Source organism: Macrobrachium nipponense, chromosome 3, assembly GCF_015104395.2.
Source record: "Macrobrachium nipponense isolate FS-2020 chromosome 3, ASM1510439v2, whole genome shotgun sequence".
Classification (NCBI taxonomy): Eukaryota; Metazoa; Arthropoda; class Malacostraca; order Decapoda; family Palaemonidae; genus Macrobrachium; species Macrobrachium nipponense.
In genome coordinates, this window is record NC_087202.1 from 116,351,477 (window position 1) to 116,376,851 (window position 25,375).

The 25,375-nt window shown below is 36.3% G+C and overlaps 1 protein-coding gene and 1 long non-coding RNA gene across 2 annotated transcripts in view; both read right to left on the bottom strand.

Moving 5' to 3' along the window:
• Positions 1 to 2,635: 2,635 nt before the first annotated feature.
• Positions 2,636 to 6,058, bottom strand: LOC135221990 (uncharacterized). Its single transcript, XR_010316146.1, has 3 exons — positions 5,924 to 6,058; positions 4,973 to 5,416; positions 2,636 to 2,775 (listed from the first exon to the last, which is right to left on the bottom strand). It is a non-coding gene; the product is annotated as an uncharacterized LOC135221990 (long non-coding RNA).
• Positions 6,059 to 14,950: 8,892 nt separating this feature from the next.
• The window catches only part of LOC135221991 (histidine decarboxylase-like), a 204,211-nt gene continuing 193,786 nt past the window's right edge, over positions 14,951 to 25,375 (bottom strand). Inside the window, exons 15-19 of the mRNA XM_064260097.1 lie at positions 24,553 to 24,752; positions 23,551 to 23,681; positions 22,566 to 22,739; positions 20,799 to 20,978; positions 14,951 to 16,060 (exon numbers count right to left, since the gene is read on the bottom strand). Coding sequence (XP_064116167.1) covers positions 15,816 to 16,060; positions 20,799 to 20,978; positions 22,566 to 22,739; positions 23,551 to 23,681; positions 24,553 to 24,752 — 930 coding nt within the window. The 3' untranslated portion in view covers positions 14,951 to 15,815. The remainder of the gene's footprint in view (positions 16,061 to 20,798; positions 20,979 to 22,565; positions 22,740 to 23,550; positions 23,682 to 24,552; positions 24,753 to 25,375) is intronic.

The window sequence follows — 25,375 nt, forward strand, 5'->3', positions numbered from 1 at the left end:
GTTTAATAATAAGTTTTTGTATTTAAAATTTTTATAAGTGTTTTCATTTCTAACCAGTATATTTGCATTTGATTATATTGATGTTAGGTAGAAACATAGAGTGGTAATTGATCTGTTTTCCTTCAATTAACTTGAAGTTACTTAGAACCAGGGAAGTACTTAGACTTCTGAAATCAGGGAAATACTTAGACTTTTAAAGTTGTTGATGGAGTGATGGCCTTTTGATTAATTTAATTACTTACAAGATTACCTCACACCTGTTTTGATGAACTAAGTCTGATTTTCTGCAATACTGTTAAGTTGTTAAGGGATCACTGTTGCCTTTAGAGCATTCAGTCGTTTAGTACCTGTGATGAGGATTCAGATGTCTGGCTTTTGTGAGGTAACAATAAATGAATGGTAAGCGTAGTAACCAGATACTTGGCACTTCGTCACAATACACACACACACACACACACACACACACACACACATATATATATATATATATATATATATATATATATATATATATATATATATATATATGTGTGTTGTGTGTGTGTGTGTGTGTGTGTGTGTGTGTGTGTGTGTGTGTGGTAATGCCAATATCCACTTGTTCATCTTCACCGCTACTCTGTTACAGAATTTAATCCCTGTTTTCGTATATTTTCCTTTCTCTAAAACGAGAAGCTCCATAGAAAGAAGTCTCTTAATGGTTTGCTCTATAGTTCTCAAGTATGACGAATTTCTTTATTTAAATAAAGAAAATCAGGCGAACTCTGATGTACACGTGAAATGCTTTAAGGATTCATTGTTTTAGAGGCTTATTTTGGCGGTGGCTAAATGCATGGCCATACTCGTACTATAAAAGAGAGAGAGAGAGAGAGAGAGAGAGAGAGAGAGAGAGAGAGAGAGAGAGAGAGAAGATCAGGATTTATCACCTTTGGTGGAGAGAGAGAGAGAGAGAGAGAGAGAGAGAGAGAGATGCAGGATTTATCACCTTTTGGTTTTAATGGAGAGAGAGTGGGAGAGAGAGAGAGTTACAAGGATTAGGATGTCTCAAAGATTCATTAGTCCATCCGAGGAGACATCGTGTGCTCCCTTATCTCTAGAAGCAGGTTTTACTGTTCATTCACAGTATCCTAATCATTTTGTCTAGCTTTAAAAAAATAAAAAATAAACTCTTTCACACTGTTGCTGTTTACAACTTCTGGTGGCAGTTTATTCTATGTGTTTTCATATCTTGTATGTAAAGAAGTTGTATCTCTTCAGTTCTAGTTTCCATATATTATTTCTTCTCTTGTTTTCGTTTAATGTCTACTGTTGTCATGCCTTTCAGCATTTTGAATGTTTCTATTAGTTGTCCTCGAAATCGTCATGTTTCTAAGCCATGCATGTTCAGGTTCTCTAGTCGTCTTTGGTAACCTATTTGCCTGATGGATAAAATTAACTTTGTGGCTCTTGCTTGTACCCCTTCTAACATATTTATGTCTTTTCTTAGTGTTGGTGACCAAAACTGTACTGCATATTCAAGATGGGGGTCTAACCAATGATGTGTAGAGCTGCAGCACGTTTTCCTTGTTTCTGTATTGGAACTGCCTCTTTATGTATCCCACTAGTTTCTGTGCCTTCTTTTCAGCTTTTATGCCTTGGTAATAATAAGAAGTCCTTAGTTATAATGACTACAAGGTCCTCCTCTTGTTCTACACTGTTTATGTCATTCCCTAGCAGCATGTAGTTGGCATGAGGGTTGTTTGTTTCGTATTTGTAAAACTACACTTATTCAAGTTAAAAGGCGTTTGCCATCTTTTTGACCACTTTCCTATTTTCTTAAGATCGTTTCTTAAAATTTCTACTGTATCTGAGTCTGCTGTATTTACACATAGCTTGGTGTTATCTGCAAATGCGGCTATTTGATAGTTAAGCCTACATCACTCTCATTAATGTAAATAAAAAAACAAGAGAGGAACTCTGCTTGTTACATCTGCCTCTTCACCATTGATTACAACTCTCTGTTTTCTATAAGTTAACCAACCAGTCTTCGATCCAGTCTGCTATTTCTCCTACAATTCCTAAAACTAACTTTTGTCATTGGTTTCTTGTGTGGAACTTTGTTAAAGACCTTTTGGAAATCTAAGTAGAGTATACCTATTGCTCTACTACTGTCGTCAAAACCAAGAGGTTTGATAGGCACGATCAGTTTTGCTTTGTTTGAAACCGTGTTGGCTGTTTAACATTAAGTTTCTATTAATGTGATCCACAGTTGAGAGAGAGAGAGAGAGAGAGAGAGAGAGAGAGAGAGAGAGAGAGAGAGAGAGAGAGAGAGAGAGAGAGAGAGAGAGAGAGTACAATAGCTGAAACAATACGCTGTTTGAAATAAAAAGGAACCTGACAAAAAGGAGACTATAAGATGCGAATGACGCAATAAGTACAAAAAAGTTCGACGATCAAAAGAAAACGGGCATTACAAGAATTGCAGTCCTGAAATAATCATAAATTAAATTAAAATAATAATGTAAATGAAACAAGTGTGACTTTTTCTTGATTTTATTCATTTGAGGCTAACATATGCATACCCCGAACCCACCACCAATCTCCTTATTACAGGTTTAAGAAGAACAATATGTGATCCTTTTTTTTACAATGCAAGGATATCCGTGGGAGGTGTTTTCCTTACCCAGAGTCCTCTCACGTTTATGAATGGTGTTATCAGGAGCTGCCAAGCAAGCGCTGCAGCCCACATTTGTATTCCATTGGGACGTTTCGGCTTTGACGCATTAAGCCAATTTTGACCTAAAATAGAGGCAAAACACCAAAACATAAAATTTTTATCTATTAATGTATAATTCAAAGAAAGGTCACACTAGAGAATAAATTTTTTTTCATACTCAGAAAAGAAGAAAACAATGACTTAAAACTAATACAATTCAGTGATTAAACTTACAAAAACAAGCTTAAGACAAGAGAAATAAAAGTTTGCAGACACCAAATAAAACACATGACGAAGAAAAAAATAAACACAAAAACCAAGAAAAGAAAAGGGAAAAAATTACACAGTAGTCATTAGGCTAAATAGTCTAACGACTGATCCTCAGGTTCCGTACGAATTAATTTCTAGCAAATATTTTGAATGGTGTTACAAATACTGGAAAAATACATTTATAAATCTTCATACCTGTGGGTTTACTATAATGTATTACGATTGAGGTGCTGATGTTTAGACATAATTTATTCAAAGCTGTCAAAAATAATTTTCTCGTCTTTAGTAAATGAACTTTAGTACCCACGAATTTATGTCCTTCTTGGAGTAGTCACACGAAAAAACCCAAGAAAACCGAACTAGACCGACTACAGAAAGCACATGGAAAAGAGGAATACGCTATTACCATAATGCCTTCTACTACGTATAGAACAATATAATGAGCAAAGGTTACAGATTGCACATTTATAGCGCTTATAGTCTGCCATGATGACAGTTACTGTTCTCATTGCCAGGTTTCAGATTCTGAGTTGCAACGGGCTCTAGGATGGGAACTTCAGGATGAATCTGCTGTGGTGGAGATATCACAACCAATTCTACTTCGACGTTGTCACTGTTGCCGAAACCTAATGACCTGAGTAATATTGCCTTGGAAAACTGACGTCTTCGTACTCGACGCATGCGCCTCCTCGGCATCTCGTTGCCAGACAGACTAACTCTTAGGGAAAAATGCCCTTTAGTAGGTGGGGGCAAAAAAATGGAAAGGCACAGAATGGACTGACTAATTTTGCGTGATGGCCAGGAAAGAAAGACTGAAAATCACAAGAGCAAAAGAGTCAATTTAATCTTTCAGACGCAGTAAAGTAAGTCGTATAAAAACGAACCAAGTTCACAAAAGCAAGGTTCAAGAGAACAATGTATAAAGGAAAGAAGAAATACTCTACTAAATTTGAGGATCAGAAACTAAACCATCGTGATGACCGAGAGACAGACATACTCAGAAGCACACAGGAAAAGGGACATCAAGGCGCTCAAGCACAGAACAGCAATGTACATGAGAATAAAGCAGAAAACGAACAAGCAGGTGAACCAGCGCACAAACCGGTACAAACTCCGAGCGGCACGAATGCAAAACCGTATCGCCGAAATGACCCGGATTCGGCTGCCCTCCGCTGCCCGAGATGGGGTTGTGGTGGGATGCATGGAGGTGCAATTTCCAAATTTAAAAACCGGGAAAATAAGAATCAGGTTTTGATTGAGTGTCTGCGAAGAACGACACAAAAAATACTTCAGGACCAAACTTTGATGGAATCACTGTCTGGGAATGAATCCTTGCGAGTGGTCAGGATATTGTTCGGAGACCAAACTTCAGTGGAATCACTCCCATGGAAATCTCACTTCGGGTCATTTCTTTTCGAAAATATGTTGGCAAAGGAAACACGAATGAACGTCACGGTGTACATGAATAGCTGGTAAACAATGACCTTGATCACTATAAGCACGTCTGAAGACATTGTTAATAACAATTTGAGAGATAATTGTGCGCAAAACCAATGATGATTAAAACTGCAACAATGAGACAGTAAATTAGAATGCCGTTGAAAGGATTATGATTGCAACAAATGCAAGAATACCAGTGCAGCATTGAAGTAAAGAAGCGAATTCGTTCTTATAAAATGTCCTTCTGCAACGATTACTGATATACAAAGCACATCAACTTTTTCAACCACACCAATGTCAGAACGGTGTAACCTTCCTGTTCTTCAGTGTCAAAAACCTTTCTAGTTTCGTTTCTTATTCTGTTCAACTTGAAATCATGAATATCTATAAACGATTTAATGCCAATGTCTGACTTATCACAAAAAGATCTGACGACTGTCTAGTGATTAATGCACTGATAATTCAAAACAGCAACAAATTTATCAGGTTAAACAACTATATCTTGTGTTCATCACTTTTTCTTGACAGTGAAGTAAACGAGATGTTAATGCAGGGTCACTTTTCACTTACTTATGGGAGTATGCTGGGGCATCTCTGACGAAACTATGACAGAATGAGGATGGGCCGCCTCCTTTTCCTCCTTGATGAAGTGGAGAACCACGAGCCAGAGAGTAATGACAAATCGCACCACCAGATAAAAGAACAAAAGCTGAAGTAACAACATTGCTGGATGAACTGAGATTGGATTGAATTTCGAACAACTGAACACACGTTTTGTTTTCGTATGCAAGGAAGGAAAAGCTCACTCGAGGGCACAGTTTCCACTTCGGAGGAGATGAGGGGCTTTCTCTGACGGGAAAAGAGCACTGCGGTGATTTGGTGCCCTTGCGCGATGAAATTCGGGACAAAGGAATGTGGAACCTATTCCGTAGCGGGTACCACTGAGTCCGCCTCTCTCTCTCTCTTTCTTGTCGTTACTTCGTATGACTGTGAAGAGGTTCCACGGTGAATTATCTGCGGAAATAGAGAGGAGGTGATAGTTAACACGATCTTTGTAGAACACCGAGTACCTGCAGATTTTGTGTTAAAATTTGAATTAGGATGGGTATGCGTTATTACGGCAGCAAAGATTCACTGTGATTAATGAGATAATATTTTTGAGTTACTGTTTTATTATGCTGTAAACTAAAAAAAAGAATGATTTTAAAAACAGGAGAAATTGTCAAAAAAATCAAATACTACTACAGTAGGTTACAACTTCAACTCCATTTTAAGATTCGGCTACTTGTGCGTGATGAAAGTGTACCTTTTATATCGCTGGACAGACGCGCTTATCAACTAAGATTAACTTCGGAAATTTTCAACATTTATTCTACTGCACAATACAAAAATCATATATAGAAATAGATTTTTAAGAAGTGACCAAGAGGACTACTCTTGTAAACCTTAGTGTTTCACTGTTGGACAAAAACGAAGTCGAACTGGTCTTAAAACAGGTAGGCCTAAGCCATGATGGCTTACCTGGAGGTATAGGAGGTGGTTTCCGTCTTCCAGGCTGTTTTGGAAGAACTGCTTTAAAAGACAGGAGGGACACAGCTTTTATAGCCACATGGAATGGCTGGCAATGGTTATCAGTTCGTGTTTTCTTAACTTGATGCGACTTCTCACTGCTCGTAGAGGTCCGGACGAGTCGCCTTTTTGTTTAAAAAGTTGACTTCACTAACAACCGAACCAAAAATAGAAAGATAGGGACCTGACAGAATTTTTGTGATTAAAACACGGCGTTAAAAATACATAGAAAATAAATGAAAAGCGACTTGATCCCTCCACCTTCGGCCGAAAAGTAGGGGTCCACAAGCGGTACGACTATCAAGAACCTCCCATTCGTGAGCTGGTTTCGGCCAGTGCTTTCGATTACGACCAGTGGAACCGTGGAATTCGAGCTTCACTCAGTTGTGAACGGCGGTCTGAACGAAGAGCAACCTTGGACCAGCTATTTCACCAACTTCGGTGTTGCTAAGAAATCTCAAATCATTGTCAAGGTAACAAAAGTGAAGTTTCCCGGAGATGGACGGCAGGATCGAGTTAGGGTCTATTCCCAATATACGTAAATGCTGTATATTCCGTGGTTCAAAATGCCTTTCCCTGTTGTCTAGCAACAAGATAACAATTATCTGGTCTGTCAGGTTTTACTCAGTCAGTTCCGCCATCGATAGAGAAAAGGGATATTCAACGAAAAATATGAAACAAGACGCGGTGCGACAAATAAATTTCAAGAAAAAGTATTTCAGTCGTTAAGCCTAATGGCCATTCTGTGGGGTTAAGGGGTACCTTCACTGGCGTCAAGAGGTTTTGACGGTAACTTAATTCTTTTAGATATTTGCATAAGTTTTTCTATGTAAAACAGCTGTTGATACGATTTCATGCGCTATCAAACATTCAAAAGATTTAATAAGAAATTTTGTAGTGGGCAGCATTTAATTTTTGACAAATCGACTACATACCAAGATTTAGCACTGCTGACAGAATAATCAGTGGCGCTTCTGTTTTAGGAAATATTAATTCAATTCTCCCAAGAGGATAATTTTGTTATTATTTAATTCTCGCAGTATTTGACTTTTTGACAGAAATGATTTAATTCTCGCAGTATTTGACTTTTTGACAGGAAGATATTCTGTACATATTCCGCTCAGACAACTTTCAATATTGTCATAAAGAGCCTTTAAAATATAAGAAGGAAGTTTTTTTTTTTTTTTTTTTTTAGGTGCACACGAAACTTCTAAAAAGGCTCACGGAATATGTTTTAAGATCAAGTTTAAAAACTATTTTGAGTATTTGGTAAGATGTCTATTGCAAGAAACTGAGACCAGCACTAAAATGTATTCGTATGTTATTACGAAATTATCCTGTTCTTTATTTACTCAGCGGCAGAAAACTCTAAACGCCTCAGAATTGACGCGTTGGGATTCGTCAAGTGCAGAAAACGTAACAAAGTAATAGCTATAAGAATTTCGAAGTTGAGTTCACCTGGCTATGTAATGAGGATTATTTTTCCAATGGTCTAGACATTCTCGAACGTAATATGTTAATATTTTTTCGTTGTGTACAGCTCTAGAAAAAAAAAATTAAAACAATTTTTATATGAGAAAATTCTTCGATTTAAATAATTTCAATCAGAACAGACTATTTCGTTGGTAGATCTACAAAGAAACCTGCAGACTTTTACAGATACTATAGTCTTTAAAGCTGAAGTTAGAAGTGCTTTAGAAAAAAAAAACTTGATTTTGGTGTTGTTTTGATTTGATTTATATAGATTTTTGGCATTATGCCAAGCACTGGGGGCAACTAAGGCCACTCAGCGCTAAAACGGAAATTGCCAGTGAATGTTTTGGAAGGTGTCACAGGAGGAAAACCTCAAAGCAGTTGCACTAATATGAAACAATTGTTGGGAGAGGCTGGACAGGAAGGTGGAAGGAAGTGAATATGAAAGGAGGATTTTGGTGTTGTTACCATATTTCTAGAAATCAGAAACTTCTAAATACCAGTAATTTTCAATTTCTTTTCCGCACATTTGACACTAAAGTATTTTCACCCTGTGCGAGTAAATTAGTCGCGCATTATTAATTTTGTAGGTTTTGTAGTTTGTGGGTACAAAAAACTGGAAAAAAATAGTTTTATACGTCCGTCAGTTCTTGACAGTAAATAACTATGGGAAACATTTCGTTTGGCATTCGTCGTAATCTTTTCCTGTGTAATATAAAGATGATTTTTTGTTAAATTTTGAGGTACTTACTATGAGATTCAGGGCCTCTGTAACACGGTTTTTTGGACTTTGCTCCTTTATCAAAGCATCGGATGTAGCTGAAAGTTGACATTTGTATATTTCACAACCACACACAAATTTTGTCAGCATTAGCAATAACCTAAACCCAATAGTTTTAATTTTTATATAGCAAAAATTATTTAGCCGACGCCATGGCCAATGATTACGAGCCAAGAGTCGAAAAACATTCATTACGTAAGCAAGGTAAACACCATTTGTTGAAATGTTGCCCCGCCCACTTTGTTCCATCGGCTCTGAAACCCATAGCAGTCAAGAATGGCTAACAGAATTTGGAATTGTCCCCGTGGTTGCAAAACTGCATTTGTCTTACGACTTAATGAAATAACCTATCATCTAATGTTAAACTTAATTTCTGAGAAGGCCAAGGCTTATTGCACAGTGAAAAAACATGACAAAGACATTATGAGTAGCGGAACGATACATAGATATGGGTGGGGTATCTGTGCTAGCGTAGTAATACTACGTTTAGGCCAACTACTGGGATCCTTGAGGATCATTTAGCATTTCTTACAACTACTCGAGAAATTAGTTTTTATAGCCAGAAGTTAAATTTTCTAATCCAACAATGCCCATGATAGCCTTCAGTGTTATCCTGAATTATAACGAGGCCAAAGTGGGTGGAGCCTCATGAAGCCATCATTCTGACGATAATTATTGCTGAAGCCAAAATACGGTACCGGCTATTTTTTTTGCAGTAAATAGGTAGATAGCCAATAAATAAAATTTGCTTGACATTGGATATAGCAGTTATCAAATCAAGCTTGTCTACTATGTTTTTGAAAATTTCCAACTATTCTCTACATCTTGTCAATCTGATTGTGACCTATAAAGTAGAATGTAATTTCTTAGGAAACTTATTTTGGGAGTTAGACTAATAATCAAAGTGTTTTTGTATTTATTAACATATTTTGTTGGTTTGTTTATTGGAGAGGTTTCAGAGTTCATAAAGGTGTACTGCTTTGCTTGTATTTAAATTTTTATGTCATTGTTGCCAGAGGTATAGCCTTCGTTACGTATAGCCAATCATCCGTCGAGAAAGAGGGAAGAAATGCTGTCATAAGTTACGTAACGAGTGCGTTCGAAACCTTTTCTCTGAGTAAGTTGGCCCGTCTTCAAAAAAAAGTAACTTTTACATTATAAGTACCAAATTCATTCAACCTACGTAATGCAAAATATAGTCAAAATTTATGTGCAGATATAATGTGTATTCTGAATAAGGGTTATATTTATGAAATGCATATATAAAAAGTTATTGCGAAAAAACCGTGTAACAGATGCCCTGAATCTCATAGTAAATCTTTTTTAGCCTCTTAATACTTATGAGAAGACCCTTTGGAGTGTTCTCGTAAAGCCTAGTAACGAGAGGATTTTCAGATTCAACGGAGAATGCACGATTTCTTATTGTATGTGCTTTTTATTTATTTATTCATTTATTTATTTTTTTCAAATTGGGAATATAGGCCCTTTTCTTGCGTCCTAAGTTGTTGAAACTGATTTTTGACAAAAATGCTGTTTTCTATCGCGAGTTCTGCGTTTATATATCCAATAATGTATGTGATTTGTAATTATATATACGTATACGTTAGTTTTAAGCCTTAGAATGGAAGCACTGGGACCTAAAAAGTCATTCAGCGCTGGAAAGAAATTGAGAGTCGGTAGGTTTGAAAGGTGAAGAGGAATCCTCTCAGCTGCACCATAAAAATAATTGTTAAGAGGGAATGGATAGCAAGATGAAAATGGCACAATATGAATGGAGATACAGCAAGAGGAATGAAAGGGGTTGCAGCCAGGGGCCGAAGAGGAGTTGCAAAGAACCTTTGTTCATGCCGAGTCTACAGTGCACCACGTGGGCAACCTCCCAGTTGTAGCTGATTTATAGAGCTTATTGATAGACAATTTTACTCATTAGTGCTTTCAAAACGTATTCCTCTGATTTCTTCTTCCAGGAATTAGCGGTATCTACATTATCAAAAGGAAGTTTAGTGTCTTTTCTCATTCAAGAAGTGCTAAAAAATCTGTTATCTACTATTGATCAAGTATTGCTCAGAAATTTATGATCTTTTCTCAATCATGAACTACAGAGATCTTCATTGTTTATTGCCATTCAAGAATTGCCCAAAACCGTAGTCTAATCTCATTTAAGAATTGTTTAGAACTTTAATGTCTAATCTCATTTGAAAATGGCTTAGAACTTTAATATCTAATCTCCTTTAAGAATTGTTTAGAACTTTAATGTTAATTCTAATTTAAGAAATACCCAAAAATCTGTAATTCTGGAATTTCCCAGAACTGTATTGTCTCTTCTCATTCACGAAAACCCGAAAAAGAACTGTATTGACTCTTCTCACCTAAGAATTGCCCAGACAATTCTCCTCGCTTCTATTAGATTGCGTTTGAAAATGAGCTCACAAAAGAGGAAATAAAACTCATTTTGAAATTATTACATTGCTTTTATTAACTCCTTTATACATCAGTTTAATGCAAGACTAAAATACATCCGGCTTTTCCTCTTATTTCGGCGATAGTAGACATAACAACGTCGACATCTTATATATATATATATATATAAATATATAATATAATTTATATTATAATAATAATATATATATATATATATATATATATATATATAGATATAATATATATTTATTTTTTTCATTTCCTAAGAACTATGTGATACATTCTTCTCCAAAACAATGGACAAGACGTCTTTGCAATGTTACTTTTTCACACAGGTAAGCAGCGAGTCTAATTCTTAACGCGTTACTTTTGGCACTATGCTTGAAGGAGAGAACAGAAACATGGTAGGTCGGTCACGCGGTGATACTATTACACTCGGGAGCGTCTTGGCCACTTCCCGTGTCTGCACAAGGTCCAGATGACGTAGAGATTCAGAGACCTCTGCGTATATTAACGTTCCGTAATTTTAATATGTATAGTGCCAGAGGCCGCAGTTAAGCGCGAAGAGTACATTTTTGTAAGGAAAAAGAAGGCATACAAGACGCTAGAAGTTAATGAGACGTTAAGTAAGTTAATGGTGGGCTAAACAAAACTTATTATTTTACGGTCGTTACAATTTAAGAGATATCCCTCGTATTGTGCAAAATTAAGAATGTCGGGGAGTAAGTAACATTGATATGGTTTTAAAAGCCTTTTTCACTAGACAAAAAAAAAAAAAAAACCTATTGTCAAAGAAAGATGGCGCGTGAGTGACGTTGGTACCATTTTCCCAGAAGCGAGAAAGTGTTGACCTTTGTCAGAAATAGCTTGAGAGTTTAGCACCTCCGTTGTCACTGATCAAGTCTTATCCTACGGGGATTACAAGGGACTTCTGCAGTTCAGCTAGAAACATTTGCGTGCGTCAGAATCCTAAGGAGACAATGTTGTTATAATGAAAACTATTGCCTTTGTATGTCAGTGAACAGCAGAACAGCTTTGGATTACGAAACATACGTATGCACATATGCATGCATACATGCGTTAGTATGCATATGTATATACCTTCATACAATGCAGCATCGAAGATAAGTTACAATACAAACTACAGTAGACAGTCGGCAGCTGCCCGCAGTGACTGGAAGGTTTATGAATATAATATCTGTCAGGGTATTTATGACCCGAGCTTATTCAAAAGCAGCTGCTAAGGTCTACTGCCAAAGGCCGGATGATAGTCAGAACAAAGAGACATGGAAACTGTCTACACAGACCTTCTAAACAATGGACAACTGTTCTTCAGAACTGAGCTGATCACCTGGAGACAAGAAACTCTCTCGGGAGACGCTCCTATGAAAAATCTCTCATACTGGGAGAAGTGATCCTTGGATCCACGATTCATCCTTCGGTAGGAGGCAGCGCAAAATAACCATTTTCAAAACCGAAACTCAAACCGTGAAGGTTTTTAACCTTTGGGGTAAATCTATTGAAGGTTAATTGCTGAAGTGGCAATGTTCTTTGGGATAATATTCGGCTTAGGAACATAGCTTTCAAATAAGAACAGGTACCGTGAATGTGAAATTCATGTGTTGAAGAATCATTTGCAGATTCACGAATTGAAGGAACGAGTCTGTTTTTTTAAAATGTTCCTTGGATAAGCGGAGTTAACATATCCTAATGTAGGATGCTTTCGTATTTACTTTCATAAAATGCAAAAGAGAAACTGATTTATAATACAAATACACTGAAATTTACTATTACATTTACCACTGACTATCTAAGTATAGATGTATATTTTCAAGCTAGTTTTATAACACGAATTATATGTTTTACAATACATTCTTTCAAAGACAACTATCAACAAGATATGTAATTTTCATAAATAATAAAAAAATATTTCTAATACTTTTTCTTTAGTTTTAGGAGCTCACGATCTGAAATCCACACATGCACACTGAGAAAATATGCTTTGAAGAGTGTAGTATCATTTATTGAAGATAAAAAAGTCGAGGAAAAAAGAAAATAAGCCTAACCATGAAGAAACTCACATGCTTGCTGGGCAAAGGAATAGATGTCGAAGCTGTTCACTTTTTAGAGGACAATGTATAACACAGAATAACCAAAACTGTACTCTCGTGATCATTTTTTTTTTCAGCAAGATGGGTTCTTGTAGGCCCACCTAGATTTTATAAAAAGATTTTCCTGGTACAATAATCGTGATGATAAACCAATGTAATAAAGGAATTCAGTTAGTGAAATATACGTTTATAAAATGGTCTTCTGAGCAACTTTTCACGTATAGCATTACGACTTCATTAGAAGTACCAATTTCATGGTAACTTGAAAAAGTAATTTTTGTTGTACTTACATACAAAATAATTACAATTTCATAAGCCATTCTCTTTCCATTAAGGTTACCATGAAACCCCATAAGTTGAGAAGCCTTGTTGTTAAAATCAAATAAGAATTAGTAACTACAAACATTAAACAAAACTGAAACTGAGGGTCTTGACCATCTCGGGGATGGCAGCGTTGGAATTTTCCATACTTAAAAACCAAAGCTCACTTTCGGACGAATCAAATCAGTCAAATATTCCTCGTAACAGATTAGTGAACTTTGCTGAAGAAGCAGAAGAACATTATCATTTTTCCAACACTTGGGATTCCCCTGGGCTTTTGCGGGGATTTCCAGAAGATCCATGGGTCAGTCGGGGCCCTGGGTTCCCCAATAAGTCCCTTTACCCCCTTAGGAAGTACCAGAATAGGTCCCCCACCCACCCCATGCTAGGCGAAGGACCCACGGCTTCCTCCAGAATTCCCGGAAGATTAACTTACTTCAAATTTGGTTTCAAGAGTTTTACTATTCAGGCACTGACTACTTTTTAACAGACCTCTACGAGGTTCGGGAACTTAGAACTGATTTAATTTCAGCCTTAATTTTCGGAATGTGAAGGAACAACTGGGTGATCGGATCCCTTGTCTTAGAGAAATATCACGAAATAAGAGCCCAGTTGTGTATGTGTGTTTTTTTTTCTTTTTTTGTCAGACCAACTCAAAAACATTATGTGAAGCAATCCTTTGGGGATTCCGGAGAGAGCCTAGGGGCCCCAGTTCATTTGAGGGGTCCTTACTTCTGTTGCTTCCCAGGGAATCTCGGGGCCATGTTTCTCCAGAATGGGTTTATCGTCGGGCGTACCTGGGTTCGACTGAGAGATCTTCTCCTGAGCTTCCCGCTGAAACCATGAAGATCTTTACGACCCCGGAATCGATGACTTGCGTCACCGGTATCCTAAAGTGTTAAGCAATGTGCTTTGTTAAGTTTAAAATGTTAGAAACATTTAATTATAAGAAAAAAAAGTTTTCCCGTTTTAAAACTCAGTGTTCCAAGCTCGGTAGTAAAATATAAGATTTTAAATAAGCTATAATGATGTTGGTAATCTATCTCATCAAGCGGGCCCGCCTTTGAGAAAGAATGGAAAAGTGGAGGCCTTCAGAAATGATGTTTCATTTCCATGGAATGAGTTATTCCGAGCAGCCTCTGATACATCAGTGTCTAAAGGCAAATGTCAGTTAGTCTTTTGTTAGCAAGGGTTATCAAACAATTACTTCACTAGATATTCAGGTTAAATAAGTTAACATAAATATGTTTTTCTTCATCGCCAATTATCGAAGACTCTTCAGCAGCAGAAGGGAGCTTGCTTTTTCAGGTAACTCTAAAGAGCAACGTAACTAAGAGTCAGATCGGCCAGTTTTGTAAAGCCCAACTACTTTTGATGGGAGTACAAAAATTTCTGAAATTTATTAATGACAGATATAACGCAAGACTAATCGTTAGTGAAAAGTGATCCTCATAAAAAGTTTAATTACATGTGATTAGAAAATAAGATTATAAATACAAATATATCGTATTGTTTAAAATGTTATAAATATTATAAGTATAAAGATATCGTATTGTTTAAAAGAATAGGAGAGAGGCAAACCGTATAATATCCGTTCCGAAATGACTTCGATAAAAAAAAAAAAAAAGATACTCGTGCCATGACCTGAAGGTACCCTTGGCGGGCAGATGGATTCTCTGTCATAAATGATGTATTTTTCCTTCTTATCTTTATTTCAGCAAGGGTAGGGCTGAAAGAGAGTCGTATACATACTGAGAGAATACATTCTTGGTACAATAATACTTCATTTCATGAAATAATTTTGTGAAGCTAAAATCCTCCTCCTCCTCCTCCTCACTCCTCCTCCTCCTCCTCCTCCTCCTCCTCCTCCTACTCCTCCTCCTAATATATAACAATAGTAATAATGATAATGACATTCGTCTTGGAAAATATTTTTGTCGCATTTTTACAATATAATATAGTTTTATAATTCCTGCTTTATTTCCTCTGTGCTTATATTAATGTCAGTGCAATAAGCGCTTTATAGGACATAAAAGTAAGTAGAAGAATATTTGCCCTAATACTTTTCTGCTCACATAACACAACTATTAATAAGAGATACGGGGCAAATGATATGGGAATACTATTATGCATCTATGGAGACGATATAAATTAGGTATATATGTTTTTACTGAGGAATATTGGAGATCTGGAATAAGATGTGAATTGCTAAAGATTTGCAATGTTTCATTTTTATCGCTTGAATGAACGGAAATAATACAAGCAACTTCTGCAACATCATACTAGGTCTATGAGACCTGGCAAAGTTCATTCCGAAATTCGGGAATATATCTCTTTTGTCCAGCATAGCAAGGAATCCCCAAACTTAACGAGTTTGATCAAGTACTTGCCAATTACCAACGCAAATTCCTATAAGAGTTGAGAATGTTACGACGGTAAATATGGAAATTTTAAAAGATACCATGATAAAGATATGACCTCATCGGTCGCTCTCATAAACACCAATTGCTTCGAAAATATAAATGTCCAATCACATGACGACGTGATGATCACTCATTACCCCCTTCCCCATTCTACTGCCCCTCAGTTCTTCATCTTCTCCTTCTCCTTCTCCTTCTCCTCCTTCTCCTCGTTCTTGTTCTTGCTCTTTTTCTTCCTATCTTCCATCCGAGAAAGCCTCTTAAGAAGACCTCTGAATGAAGAAGAGTCGTCTGCTCACGCCCTTCACCATCCTCTTTTACATAGTTGGAATCGTTGCCCCGCATTGATGGCAGGAATTGCTTCTCCCGTTCATCTGGCGAGTCGAGTGTCGAGTTTCGGCCTCTGGCGAGGGGGAGGAGGAGGAGGACTCGTCCTCCAGGTCGGCCTCGTTGATGGAGTCGTCAAGGGTGACCCCCTTCAGGTCAGGGACGGATATTCCGTCGTCTACGCTCTTGGAACGTCGTCGGCTTCCGGGACTGCAGATGTCGTCGGTCTGGACAGCTGTGTTGGAGAGAGAGAGAGAGAGAGAGTGTGTCATGGAGTTTTCTGGTTTTCAAGGACACGTGCAGTCATGAATTCACTCACATACACATTCACGTAGTTATGAGCATGAACAGCCTTTCAAGGTCAGTCGTACTTTCATACGTACACACACCTTTGTTGACAGACATACATACTTACATACATACAAGTCAAAGCAAGTGATTGCATGGTGAAATTATATGAAAATGTGTACTCTTAATTATACTGTAATTATACTTTTAATTATATATATATATATATATATATTATATATATATATATATATATATATATATATATATATATATATATATATATATATATATATATATATATATATATATATATATATATATATATATATATATATATATATATATGTATATTTATATATATATATATATATATGATATATTTATATATACATACATATATCATATATATATACATATATATATAGTATATATATATATACATTATATATATATATATATATATATATATATATATATATATATATATATATATATATATATACATACATACATGTATATATATATATCCTTAAATCCACAGTAAAATGATGAGTGAAACTGGGGGCTTGGAAAACTTACTTTAGTAGTTTATTCTACATTTTCAAGTTCACTTTGGGTAACATAAAAGTTCACAGACCTTTATATACAAAAACAAAAGAGACAAGGTAAGAGGATCAAGGTATAATCCACGATGGAGATTTAAATTCCTTGTTGATGTGGCTTCAATAAAAATAAACTCCAACAGATTCCTTTTGCGATGATCTTTGCCCCTGCAGATTATCGAGGAATTATCCCAGTTAATATCATGGACTGTCTAAAGCCAGTGATCCACAATACCATTATTTGTTAAGCCTCTTGATATGGCATGTTTGTGCTAAGAGCAACTCAACTTTAGTTCATTCAATGTTTGACCAATATAAATCTTTTTACATTCTTTACAAGGAATACAATATGTAATATTGTTTGAATTTGGATGGCTATACTTAATTAGTTTATTTCTCAAAATATTACTATATTTGATTAATAAGTTAATATCAAGAGTTTTTAAAATGGGCACCCATTTTAAAATGATTGATATCAACTCTGTTTTTGCATATAAGGTTCCGTCAACTTTTATTACAATCAGCGTGAACTTAAAAATGTAGAATAAACTAAAAAAGTACTTGTTCCAAGTAACCAATTTCACTCAATTTTCTACCGTGGATTTCAGGATATTCTCAAGCACGCGTTCCTTCATGCTACATTGATATATATATATATATACTATATATATATATATATATATATATATATATATAGTATTATATATATATATATATATATATATATATATATATATATGTTTATGTATATGTTATCTATATATATAAATAATTTTTTATAATTTAAATTTATATTAATAATTTATATAATTATAATGTATGTATGTATGTATATGTATTATATATTTATATATATATACATATTTTTTTTTTATATATGTATGTTATATGTTATATTAATATTATATGTAATATAATATATTAATATATATAAATATATATATATATATTATATATAAATATATATCTTTAATTTATTTTATATAAATTAGTTGTAGACAGCCATGCGACGACCAGAATGCATTCTCTGTATCTAACGATAGGTCAGATGTCGATGTCTTTCTTAGAACGAGGTTATGTTAGCAACCAACAGCAATAAAGCATCAGCAGAACTGTTTAGATTAGTATAGCATTTTGAAATAAAAAGACTCATTCCGTATATTTTATCTTTAAATTATTGATGTATTTTATCTCTCAAATATATATTGTATCTCTAAAATGTATATTTTATCTCTAAAATCTTCATAGGGAGCATAGCGCTAGATTCAGTCATGAAATTTGAGACAAGTTTAAATGAAGGAATTTAAAAGTATATTTTTGACTAATAATTGGTGGAAAATAAAAGCTATCTGTTTTTATACAAAATCAGCCTTTATCTTTTTGTACCAGAAAAGCGACGGGAAAGGCTCAAATAAATTGCAGAAATAGAAATAAAATCATTTTGGAGATAAGTTATTCAAGAAGGAAGGAAGAGTGAAGAAGGCAGTATCAGTATTCCCTTCTCTCCTGTGTGTTCCCAGGACAACGAATTTTGTTCTAAACAGGACTTGCTTTTCTGGTTTGATGACGACGTGCGAAAACAGGTGTCCCAAGAGCACAGATGGTAAACTTGCGTGAGATCACAGACAAATAACAAAAAAGGAAAAATGATTAGTCAAAGAGTTAATAAAACATTGAACTGGGAAAAAATATGTATAAAAAAACACATTCAAAATATAATAAAAATTCTAGTATTGGAAACATATGGCAAACGCAAAAAATTAAAAAATTGTATATAGTTCAGAAACTAAGAAAATAGTTATAAAATTACAGAAGAACTCACAGGAAACTAAAGTATTTCATATCGCAATTCAGAAATCAATGAAAACACTGAGCCAAAAATGCGCAAGATTTTCCAATTGCTCAAACATAAGCCAGCATAAGTCTCCTTACCTTTGACTCAGTAGATAGTATGCCAAAGACCATCCTCTGAATTCACATAGAAATAAAAGGGGGTTTAAGCTGACACTCACAGAGAGACTTAAAGATATATAAGGAGACAAAAATATTGGCAAAAATAAAATAAAATGAACATACTTAGATGAAATTTAATGTAATGCTTTTGAGGTAGAATATGAAAATAGGCAGATATGGTGACATAAATAACAAAAATTAAGGAGGGGTAAAATAAAAAAATGATGACAACATAAAGAAATCATAATCTAGGAAAGTACAGTCGTGATATTCCAGAGCAATTGTAAAACGACAGCAACAAAGCAGTAAACGAATTAATAGAGCAAAAAAATAAAAAAAGTTGTGAACTTTTTCCTGAATAACAAAAGAAACAAGGGCTTGGCTTAAAGAAATACAACTGATATTTAAAAGAGTAAACTTTCCAAGTATTCAACATAAAAACTACATAAAAAACAAAACTATCCTTACCCGTGAAGCCGAAGTTTTCCTCGATCATATCTTCAAAACAACAGAAATGGTAAGACTTGATTAAATAAATGAATGAAAAGCTGTTTCTTTGAGAGAAGTAACATAATGAAAAGATTTGCGAAGAATCATGAGAAATAAAGAAAATTTGACGTACAAAAAATAATATCAACAGATACACAGAAAAGTAAATTACGTTGTGTATAAAGACGGATTGCATGCAGGGACTGGAATTCAGTATGAACTAAAATCATGGAAAGGGACATATGACATTTTCCACTTTTTTTTCTTATTGAAGCTCTAAAGCGTTCTTAAGTTAACCATGCCTAATCATAAGAACTTTTAAAGAAATTTCTTTAAATTGCTGCCAGCTTCTATAGCAGTTACCACCTGCCAATATCCTATGTCGACAGACGAAGCATCATTCAAAATTTGTAAACACAAATGTATTGCCTGCACCCCTTACCCTAAGTAACGAGAAAGTTAATGCTTCTGAAGCCCCTCTACAGCAGTGGGTCTCAACCATGGGTGAATTTCAGTTTACGGGGGGGGGGGGGGGGGAGTTTGTGATTACAGATTGCAGGCTCAAAATGGTAGGTCACGCTGGGGCTTCTCTCTGCTAGCTTGTGTGTTTGTGCTAGTATTTTGTTGCATATTATCTGGAATGTACTTTTTGAGGGGCGGGCGGGCGACAACATTCTGACATATGGTGAACGGGTGCATGAGCAGAAAAAAAAAAAAAAAAGGCCGAAAACCACTGCTCTACAGCTTCCATATCAGACGAAAGGGTTGCACATTATGAATTAGCCAGTTTTCGAAATTTCACTTCTATAAGATCTGAATCCCACAAGAAGAATTACAGGACATTGGCTCTCGGGTCAGGTGTTCTAGATATGCCTACATTTTCTCAACAAAACTGCAAGAACAAAGAAAAAAAAAAGAAAGTTCGAGAGCAGAAATCCACTTACCAGCTATACTCCTCTTGTCTTCCCCGGGTCTGATCGGGTGTGATAAAGATGTCAATAAATGAGGAAAGAAAGGAAAAGTAAAACTTAGTAAACTACAAGCTCCGGAATTGACCAAATGTATAGCCAAGTAACTGTAGAAAGAAGATAGCATAAATCAATTGAACAAATCATCAGAAATGTTAAACTTTGTTGAAAAGCAACATAAGATAAAAATGATTTAATAGAGTAACTTATTGATAAATGCGAGTATAATAATAAAGAAGATATAACAGCAATAATCAAAGAAACTATTCATAGAAATCAATATACGTACATGTATATATATATATATATATATATATATATATATATATATATATATATATATATAGGATATATATGGTGTTGTGTGCGTGTGTGTGTGTGTGCATGCATGTGCATGTATATAAATAGATACTTGTTTATGTTTGCATGTAATATATGTAAATATCTATGGCTGGAAAGGTGGATGTATACGTCTGAATGTTTATGAACGTAAGAATTACTTACACGTCGGAGGCGGAGGCGGCTCCCTCAGAAATTAGGGCACCGCTTGAGCTGTTCCCTTCATCGTCGTCTGTTGTTTGAAGAAAGACAAAAAAGGGGAACAATTAAAGGAAACACCGAGGCAAAGGGAGAAGAGATTGAAGAAAAGGAAGCAGGGAGGACCCGATACCTGAATCCAGCATTTCGCCACGCTCGTAATACTCCTGCGCCTCCATGCTGTTCTCCCGCATGGTGGGCATCCCGTTGGCCGTCTTGGTCGAGCTGACCAGCGTCGTGACCAGATCCATCCTAGAGTCCAGGGAATACTGCTTTCCAGCCATCAGCATCCCCTTGATTCGTCGCCGCATTGCTGGAACGAAAGGCACCGGTCCCTACCTTCTTTTGGGGTTGGGGGTTGGGGAGGAGGTTTACTGGAATGGGGCTCTTTACTTTCAAGCTCGATTGAGATGGTGATTGGATTGGAGATCGAGTGGGAATAATTGCTAAAGGCTCGGGAGTCTAACATTCACTTCAAGTAAGGTTTCTTGTTTTGATGCATTCTATAATTCTGGCTTCCAAAAGAGTGACAACTGACGAAGTGAAATTATGTGATGTTTTACTGTTTCTACACCTAGCACAGTTATATTTCATTTAATTACTCATTTGAAAAAAGACCCTTTTAAATTTTTATTATTCCAAGCTAAAAGCTTAATGATAACGGTAGTCAAGGACTCACGGAAGCATCAATTTTCCTGACAACCTGAAAATAGATAACACATTAACATTGTTCGATTTTTATTTAATAGGGCCTCAAAGAACCTAATGTTCTTTTAGAGATATATGAGACAGACGTGTCTTTCATGCATCTAAAAAGCAACGATTAAAGCGAAGGGTGGGAGATGGACTGTCAGTTTCCTTTGAGTTTAAAACAGGATTTCACTTTCATTCTGACTCAGACTGATGGTCTCTTCTGCCAGGGTTATACGTATAAGTAGGTCATGGCTCAAACGAATGAATAGTGGAATTAGGCAAGAAGGCCTAAAAATATCGAAAGGGACGGGTTTCTAAGAGATTTGCAAGAAACTTCACCTAATTCGCTGATACCTGGATACAGCAAATGAAATGACAAAAGAGTTTGGTGTCTGGAAATATAAAACAACATATTAAGGGACAAAAGAGAACTAAAATTTATCACCATGGTAAAATATAAACAGTTGTGATAGAAAATGTGGTCAATAAACTTTAATATATTCGAATTAAAACCAAGTAACAACAGCTGATCATTGCTACTCTACTGATCGGTCCAAAAGTCAAATTATGACTGGATTTATAATACCAACAAGCTTTGAAGTGTCATTGAAAGGTACAGGTGAGCGTTAGATCAATTAACTGAAATTCCGAGATGTGTTACATAAGTTAAAAGTACGCAAACAGGAAATCTATAAAATATGGGAACTAAATTATGCCTTGAGTGACGTAACTAGAGATTTAAGTAAAATTAAAGGTGGAACAGATTATCAGGACAATCTGACAAAATGCCGACGTGTGGACCTAATTATCATGAAATCGTGTATTGATGACAGAAATAAGTGAAGTTGGTTTTATGCTGTAAAAGAAAATTAAATTAATCGAACATGCACCATTAAAGTAGGAAGGAGTATTTATTAACAATAAATAAACGACGAAAAATAGTTTAAGTAGGATGTCACAGAGACAAAGAAACCTTCATCTACGCGTGCAACTACTGCCAGCATGCATGGGATATGACGCAAGACGAGGTATCGTAAGACTGCCGTCACTGCGCAAAAAGAACAAAAATAAATGAAACAAAACGGTACGAATATGATAGCGAAAGATATGGGAAGTACAAAAAATGAAAAAAAAAAAGTTGAGGAGAGGGGAAAGTTGCGTAAATTCGCGGAGCATTCCATGGAGCCATCTCGAGACCCAGGCATACCTTTCCCGGGCGAATCTTGGACATCCAGTTTGAGTTGCTGCAACTTCTTAGCGAATTCGAAGAGGACGTCGCTGTTGTCAAAGATGGCAGCGAATGATCCGTTGACGATTTTGGGGGACATTGGCGAATTGGCCAACAACAGCGAGGTGCCAAAGTCTGGGTTCTTGCGAGTGTCTAGAGGTGTCACGCAACAGGGTTCATTAAGGAAATGCAAATTGGTAGCTCAACAGAAGGAAAGAGAAATTCGACGGGATGTTATGACAAGAAAATATCCGCGCATCGAGACTGTTTGGTAGCTGATTAAAAAGCATGAGAAATAATTCCTACGTCAGAGTAGAAGAGTTACTCATCAACACCGCAAATTAGGACTGTGACCGATTATCATCAGAATGTAGCAAAGAGGGGAAAAAAAAAGTCATGAAATAGTCTTCAAATTCATAAATCATCTAACTGATGAGAAATATCATGATCAGAGGTCACAGAGGTTATCTGGCGTTACCTGCATCAATGAAAAGTTCAGAGCTTTCTTCGAAAAGAATTTGCAATGAATGTTATCAAAAAGGCAGAATAACAAAATTTGAATCTTTCATCGTGGAAGACTTTTGTACCTATCTGATATGAGGTGCCTTCGTCACAGGTTGTAAGGATTGTTTACAAGCTAATCTTATCATTATACAATACTGGACATGAGTGTGGAATCCGTTTTAATATATAGCATCGTTATTATTATGGGAAATATGATGTCTGATGGCAATGTACTGGCAAGGGGCAAAATTAAAATTCACTCTATTGTAATTCTCTTGTTTGTAGAAAATTGTAACGATATCATAGCAAAGAATACATACATGTATACTTATATATAATGTGTATATACATACATATATATATATATATATATATATATATATATATATAAAGAGAGAGAGAGAGAGAGAGAGAGAGAGAGAGAGAGAGAGAGAGAGAGAGAGAGCCAGCCAATACTTGCCCTTGAGAAAGACTCGAGTTCTGTGTTCTTCTGCTGGCGTCTGAGAGAGAATCTCGGAAGCTGTGGTCCTGATGATACTCCAGTCCCGAGTCAGATCTTCGACTGTGGTGTACTGAGAAGTAACACAGAATCTGGAATATAGAAAACAAGTTGTAAAGAAAAGTGTCGAGAATGAATTGAATTGAAAATGAAATATAGGCCAAAAGCCAAGCACTGGGACCATTGAGATCATTCAGCGCTGAAACGGAAACTGAGAGTAAAAGTCTGACAGGTGTAACAGGAGGAATATTTCGCAATTGCACTATGAATCAGTTGTTAGAAGAGGGTGAAAAGTAAGATTGAAGAAACAAAATATGAAAGGAGGCACGGTAAAAGGAACGAAAGGGGTTGCAGCTAGGGGCCGAAGGCAAGCTGCAAAGAACCTTAAGTAATGCCTACAGTGCACTGCATGAGGTGCACTGGCGGCACTATCCCCCGACATGGAGTGTCAAGAAAGATCACTAAAACTGCATGCACTTAGGGGATCCATTTCATCTCCAAACTCACTCTCGCATTTGCGCACAGAAAATAATTCTATAGGGTGTATTTTTCATCAGCTAAATTACAGGAAAACTAATAGGTACTCAGTCACAAAATTTTACAGTTGCCATGAAATAGAGTCACCGTGAATGTCCACGAATGTTTAGCTTTAAATCAAAAGAGAGGGCCAGACTGTCATTTAAGACAAAACCACATCACTGAATCCCTAAAATAAGATATGCAACACAATCATTTGTATGGATGACCGCAGACGAGCCACTTCAAGTGGACGACACTAAAAGGGTGGATACGAAGTAGCTACCGGGCCTATTTCTTAGCCACACCACTGTACAAGCTGATATTATTAGCTGGCCACTAAATGGCTGACCACTAGTGGCCAGCTACCTTCCACTGAAAGTGACCCATGTGCGGACAGCCTAAGACGCAGGCCGAAGGAGACCTTGATAGCTGCCAATGCCGAACCTTATGACGTATTTCCCCTTGAGGGAAGCAGGGACGCAGTGAACTTTGCCCTCGGAGTTCATCTTCTTCAGAAGCTTTTCCGTCAGTTCGTTCTCACCCTTCAGCCTGAAGACGACCAAGCCCAAGTGTCGGGCTGCTGGGATCTCGAACCTGGGGTCAGATCTCACGAAAGCTTCGAATTTGGCTGCCAGTCGGACGTTCTGTTGAGGAGACATTTACAATGAAAAGTGTTTTTTTTTTTTTTTAAACGAAGGACGTAAATTTCTTGGGAGATTATAAAAATATTTGTTTTCATTTCCTATTCTGTAGCAATATCTTCTGTAGACACACGGGTAATTGAGATACTTTTATCAGCTGGGGAAGCGGAAGGTTCGACCACCATTTCTGATGTCACCCCTTATCAAGAGGGAAAAAGCATTATATATATACATGTGTGTTTGTGTGTGTGTATATATAGAATTATCATATTCTTCGTTGACTGTCCCATGTTGAATTTCTAATCCTTTTTAAAACATACACGAATTCGTGAAAATACAAACACACAGGGGTGCACACAATGAAATTCAAGATAGGGCAATCAACGAAGAATATAATATGCAACTTTTCCAGACTTCGCCATTTCAGCATTCCTGGTGCCCCCTGACTTTTAACCACGGAGAATTTTCTTAAATTCACGCATGTTATTTTATTCATCTATTTGACATGGACATGGAGGAGAGAATTGATAGGGCAGCTGTTCCCTTGCTAGTTGGTAGGACATTGGCCTTTCCCGTCACTCGAGCAAGAGTATACTCAGGAGCTCCGGAAGACGGGGGGTGGGGAC